This window comes from Oreochromis niloticus, linkage group LG1 (genome assembly GCF_001858045.2).
Source record: "Oreochromis niloticus isolate F11D_XX linkage group LG1, O_niloticus_UMD_NMBU, whole genome shotgun sequence".
In the NCBI taxonomy this organism is placed as follows: Eukaryota; Metazoa; Chordata; class Actinopteri; order Cichliformes; family Cichlidae; genus Oreochromis; species Oreochromis niloticus.
The window spans coordinates 20,679,924-20,685,923 of NC_031965.2; the positions used below are offsets into that span (position 1 = coordinate 20,679,924).

The 6,000-nt window shown below is 41.0% G+C and overlaps 1 protein-coding gene across 1 annotated transcript in view; it reads right to left on the reverse strand.

Moving 5' to 3' along the window:
- Positions 1-5,674, reverse strand: part of galnt18b (UDP-N-acetyl-alpha-D-galactosamine:polypeptide N-acetylgalactosaminyltransferase 18b) — an 86,346-nt gene extending 80,672 nt beyond the window's left edge. The window contains exon 1 of the mRNA XM_003442373.5: positions 4,878-5,674. Within this exon, the coding sequence (XP_003442421.1) occupies positions 4,878-5,115 (238 nt within the window). The 5' untranslated portion in view covers positions 5,116-5,674. The remainder of the gene's footprint in view (positions 1-4,877) is intronic.
- Between the last annotated feature and the right edge of the window lie 326 nt (positions 5,675-6,000).

The window sequence follows — 6,000 nt, forward strand, 5'->3', positions numbered from 1 at the left end:
ATGTGAAGAGAAGGATTTCATATTAAATTCCAGATTTTACAGGGAGCCAATGAAAAAAAGACAATATTAGAAAGAAAAATGTGATCCCTTTAATAGCCTGCTACAGTAATTACAAGCAGTGTTTCTTCAGTATATTGCAAAGACAGTGCTTGAGAACAATGGGTAAAACAACACTGACATTGTCTTGCAAAAATATTATAATAAAATCAAATTTTTTGTTTCTGTTTTTGTTCATCATGGATGGCACATTAGTTTGCAACAGTTCTACTAATTCCAAAAACGCCATCTTCATCCTTAATGGTTCTGAACGCTAATGCTCATCATGATTCTCTGCCAGTCTGAACCTGTCCTGCCACTTCAGATGCCGAATAGTCTCTCCACCCAGCAGCAGTCTTCAGCTGTTCCCGCTGTCCTAATCCCCTCAACCTGCCAGCACCTGCCCTCAATTACCTTAATTAGCCACTCAGTTTATGCCCACTAACTCTAGTTATCTGCCAGATTGCAATATGTCAAGGTACATGAACTACTAATAGTAGTAGTAGTACTAGTGGTGCTTGTACATTAATCTGTCTTTCGGTATATGACATGTTGGGAAAAAATCATCACAACCTATAAAAATGTTTCAAATTGTGCTATATCCATAAGGAAAATAAGCTGCTTTGCACTCCACCATAACAGCCGCACCATTTGTGTAGTTTGCCTCACTAGTCTCTGCTGAAGTAACAAGCTCTCAGAGCTGCCAAATGAATGTGAGTCAGATTCAGAAGAAGTTAAATGGTAAAGAGAAACAGACCAATCTTCAACAGGTTTCTGCAACGTGAGCCAGAAAGGGAGGTTTTCACACACACACACACACACACACACACACACACACACACACACACACATATACACACACATATATATATATGTATTCTTTTAGTAATACAGAAATGTTTCTGTCTTCTTGTTGTTTATGATGCAAACACAGTCATTATATTTTATCATAACTTCTGTAAGAAACAAGGCTTTCTTTCACTGGCCCTTAAGTCCTGAGAATCCACAAGTATGTGTGAGTGCAGCTTGTTCTTGCCGGGGCTGCATGCCGTAGCCTGCACAAGCAAGCACAAGAGCACCTGGACACATGCAGACAAACATGCACCCACCTTTCTCAGTTTTCACCCTCACTCGTTTATTCCAGCCTGCACCGACTTTCCCCAGAGAAAATCACATCAGATAAACACCCAGCTATAACTGTCCTCTGAGCATCAACTGAAACGCTCTTTTACTGAGCTTCTCAATTGAGTTGACGGGTGTACAGTATTTGCTTGAAGCCATCATGGGAGCTGTCACAATCATTTGCAGCTAAATCACCACTACGTTAATGCCTCGCTCACAGAGGCTCCGTGACTGTTCAATCAGACGAATGTACGTCCTCAGAGGTCAAATGAAGCTATGAAACCGGCTATCTTTTCATAATCACCGTCGCAATAAAACAGCAGTTTGTTAAAACAGCACAGCTTTTATGGTATGCACTCATGCATTTATGTTTGTTTAGTTGTGATAATTGGCCTCATTGTTTTGTTTATACCAAAAAAAAACTAAACAACAAAACCCAAATTACAGGAAACTGGAAGATGTCACCCATTGATTCTTAGAAATTGTTTTTTTTTCTCTTTCTGTTTTTTTTTTAACAATTCATTAATGGTTTAACAAAGAACCAAAATGATTTCAAGAATATAATTCTTAGCTGCAGTGCTATTCAGTGCTATTTTTTCCCCGCTATGATAACAATGCAACATTTTGTCACCCAGATCAACAACAAAAAGCAGCAAAAAAATAAGACAAAATGAGGTGATGAGCACTATTTCAAATAAAAATATGTGGAATTCTGATGCCTCCTATTTTAATAAAGAATTACAAATATATGTAAATGTACACAGAGCAAAAAAAGCTTTATTATTACACCTAGTGGAGTGCTCCATTAACTGTATATTCCAAAGGTTTATCAGACATTTTGTAGCACGACTTGACAAAATGCTCTGTGAACTGTCACACATGGAGCTGCAGCATTTGCCCTTGAGTTTTGGGTTTGGTAGCGTAAAGGAAAGAGTGCAGCGAACAGCTCTCATGGCAGACGTGTGAACGTGCTCGGTCCAGCCATTCGGAAAAACTCTCCTCGGCTGACTCTACTTAATAAAAGAAAGAGTTCAGCCGCTTAACATGCTGTTTCCATGATGCTTTATCTTGGTAACAGGCCACTTAACTTCATCACATATTGGAATATTTCTGTCTCATCCCTGAGAGCGAAGCTGACACCAGAGACATCTCTCTTGACTGTCCGCAGTGAGTCAGCTGCAATAAATGTTTCATTCTCGGATGCGGTAATGCTCTCTGGTGTGAGGGCTCATGTCGGCCTCCGCTGCACTGAAACTAAGTGCATATACAGTTGGTGGCTGTGTGACTAGTGTACAATGACTCAAGTCGCAGCACTAAACTGAAGAGTGTAAGAGTGAAAATATACCATTTCTGCATTTGTCTCAAATCATCGTACAGAAAGGAAATGTATTTTTAGAGATGTCAAAAGTGCACTAATGACTCTCTGGCTCTTTTTCTGAGGACGCTGTTGGCCACATATGCACTCAGATTATGGGTCTACATTTGCTGCAGATCCATTCAAAGCAATTATCGGGGAAATCCAGACAATATGGCTTGCACTTAGAATGATGGGTCATTTTGCTGTTACAGTTTTTACTGTTGCAAATGTGCTCTGACTGAGTCAGCTTCAACAGGCTCCCCCAGCATTAGCCCCAACAGATTTTTGCTTCCAACAACAACACTCTGGTCCCGAACTCTTAAAAAATGACAAGCACTGAGACTTACTGTTGCTATTAAAGTTATCTCTGTCTTGTCTCTGCAGTTTATGACAAGGGCCTGGAAACAGGTTCAAAAACTAAAAAAAAACCCCAAAGCAGACAATAATAATGCTGGCTGACTGTGCAGGAGCTAGTGAAACAATGGAGAAGTGAAAATGTTTGATATGCATGACGTTTTCTTTAAAACTAATTACAGGATGATTGTCCTAGTTTTAAAAGTAGCACAAAAAGACAGTAAGAAGAACATGAACCACAGCCTGTTTTTAAAGGGAGTATCCATTTAGGGAGCTATACCCCTGTTTCTGTTACAGCCAGAAGCCACGTTGACTTAGAGAAATCCGAACAGGAAGCCTTTGTCCAAATGTTAAAAAAAGAATTGAACAACCAGCACCCCGGAATACCTCCAAATACCATCATACTTCTTGCCAAAGTGAAGGAAAACAAGCTATGGTTTATGGAGGGTTGTGCATGGGAATTGGTCTGGGTGCAGTAATTTCAGCAATATATAACAAGTTAATTAGTGAGCCTCAAAGGGGCTGCAGGCAGATATATTTTTTTTAATCTTTGGACAAAGCAAGGTGAGCTTTTTCCCTGTTGGCACTCTTGCAGCTTAGCTTTATTACCAAACAGAAACGAGATGGGAGGGTTTGCGATCTTTTCATCTGACCAAATGCAATACGGTGAATAAGCACATTTCCCCATATGCCAAACTGTGTGTTAAAGCTGGAAAAAGTCCAAGAACTGAGATGTTGCGTGTGCGTTCTGTCAAAAAGCAGCTTAAAATAAAGTACGGGCGATTCTAGAGACCGAGTCTTTTTCCGTGTAAGCAGCATAATTTATATAGGTTGGGTGATAAGGTTAATAAGAAGCAGAATCGCAGCAGCAGTGGCAATGTCACATATTATCTTTTTCAGTCAGAGTAACAGAAATAGTTGAAACGTGTACTTTGGAGGCAAGTCACCGGGGGCAACTCAACAAAGCTCCTGCAGATGCCTATGGGTGCCAAGCTGAAATGGAGACCTGCCTCCAGGAGGAATGTTTACCCAAGCTTAGCACAGAGCCTTATTGCTCAAAGAAGCATGAGTAGATTTCTGTCTGCATTTCAGTTCTGCAGCAGCTCTGTGCCATTTCAAATTGGGACCTGACCAAAACGAGCCCCCCTTGTGACGACAAGAATAGCTCTTTTAAAGACAGGGAGAGGACGAAAATTAACCATGTGCGATCAAGCATAAAGAAACTGCATGCCAGCAAGGAATCTGACCAAAAGGATTCCCGGCATTCCTATAAGTGTAGGAACAGGTCAAGTTCAAGTCAAACGTGATTCAGGAGAAAAGACTTACTTTTTGTTTCAACTGTTTAATGTTTAACTCCGTTTCATTCAGACAAAGAATAAAAGAGCAGATCCAGAAATTCTCTTTGCAAGTTTCTTATGCACATAATCAGACTTAATGCAGATGTGAAATATCCTGTCGTGCTGTTGTATTTTAACGCTGGCAGCGCTCAACGTTTTATTGGATTTTGGCTCTCTATAAGAAACGTTTTATTAACATTCCGCGTTGTACAGAATAAACAACACCTAAATAAATGGAAAAAAAATACAATCCCGTGTTTGACAGTATTAATGAAGATTCACTCTCTGTGCGCAAAAAAGGAGAAGATGCTGATCAGACTTTATTGTATTCTATCTGTTTATTACAATGAAATTCCCATACATGCAGCTATTTAGATGGTGTGTATATGTGCTGTATTACTGTCATATAGGTTAGAGCCTCGCTGCACTCCTTTGCAAACCTGCAGCTTTTCTTTGTCCTTTATTACACCCTCTAAATAACCTGATCGTGAACAGACAAAAGAAGTTCCTGCTCTATCTATTCCCCCAGGCACAACGCACTTTCAAATACCACACACCTTTATGTGACAAAAATGAAACTTTCACATGGTTGAGTGCAGATATCTCGGATACTATATGTAAAACAGAAGGATTAGTTCATCCAGAAGCGCGTTAAAATAACAGGTTTTTACCATGAATGTGCTGGTTGACCACATTCTCCAGCCGATCGAGCCTCTCCATGATCCGGAGAGTGTCACCTCGCTTGTCCCCTTCTAACTTTCTCTCCGGTAAAGGCATCGGGACCTTGATGTAAATGTTGGCGATGTAGTTAGTAACCCATCCGACATAGAGCAGGCAAACAATGTTGGTCATACCGCTCAGTATCACGCATGTGGACACCAAAGTTTTGGTTCTCCTGGTGCAAGCCATGCCGACATCCCTCCATACAGCTTACGGTATCCCGTTAAACCGGAGCAGGAGGCGACAGCCCGCCCGCAAAACTGTGATAGTGAAGTTATTTCCAGCAACTGTTCAGCAACGCAAAATCCAATAGAAAAACATTTACTTCCAAAGAGGTGTTAGTTTTTTTTAAATCCCCCTCTCTCAATTTTGAATCACAGGTTAATATGAAATATCTACAGGTGAAGCCCCCTCTCGCGATCCATCGTAAACCTCCGTCAGCTCCAGTAGCTTTTGAGAATTAAGGAAACTGGAGAGACACCGAGCATCCTGCAGCCAATGGGAGGGTGGAGAGGACTGACAGTCTGCCCGCTGCACGCGTCCTCACACTGCGCACTGATTCACTGTGAAAGTGGATCTGTCAGGACTGTTCGCACATTAAAGGACACAAAGTAGCAAGGCGTTATTTTATTTACACAGCGAGATATTTCCAGCATGCGTGTCTGATTTCTCTCCTCGGACACGTTGGTTTCTTTCTTTCTTTCTATTTTTCTTAATTGTCCCGTGCATGTAGAACACACTTTTGATGCAAGAGCTATGAAATCCACAGCCTACCTGCTGCAATACTGGATCAAACCACGAGATAGAGACAACGGGGTTTCACGGTGAAATCGAGGCGTGGGGTCATGTTATAGGTCTGTGAATCGCCTTATCAATGCAGAGAAGAGGGAGCGGGGGAGATAATACAGCGAAGATGGATTAAAATCTATTTTCTGGGCTAAATCGTGAACTTCATTTTTTAAAATTATCACCATCTACTTCGAGGCAAGTGGAACTGAGGTTGCTTCTTTGAAGGTCCCCTTTTTGAGTGATTGGGTGATGACTGAATTTTAAATTATGGACTTTTGTGTCTGG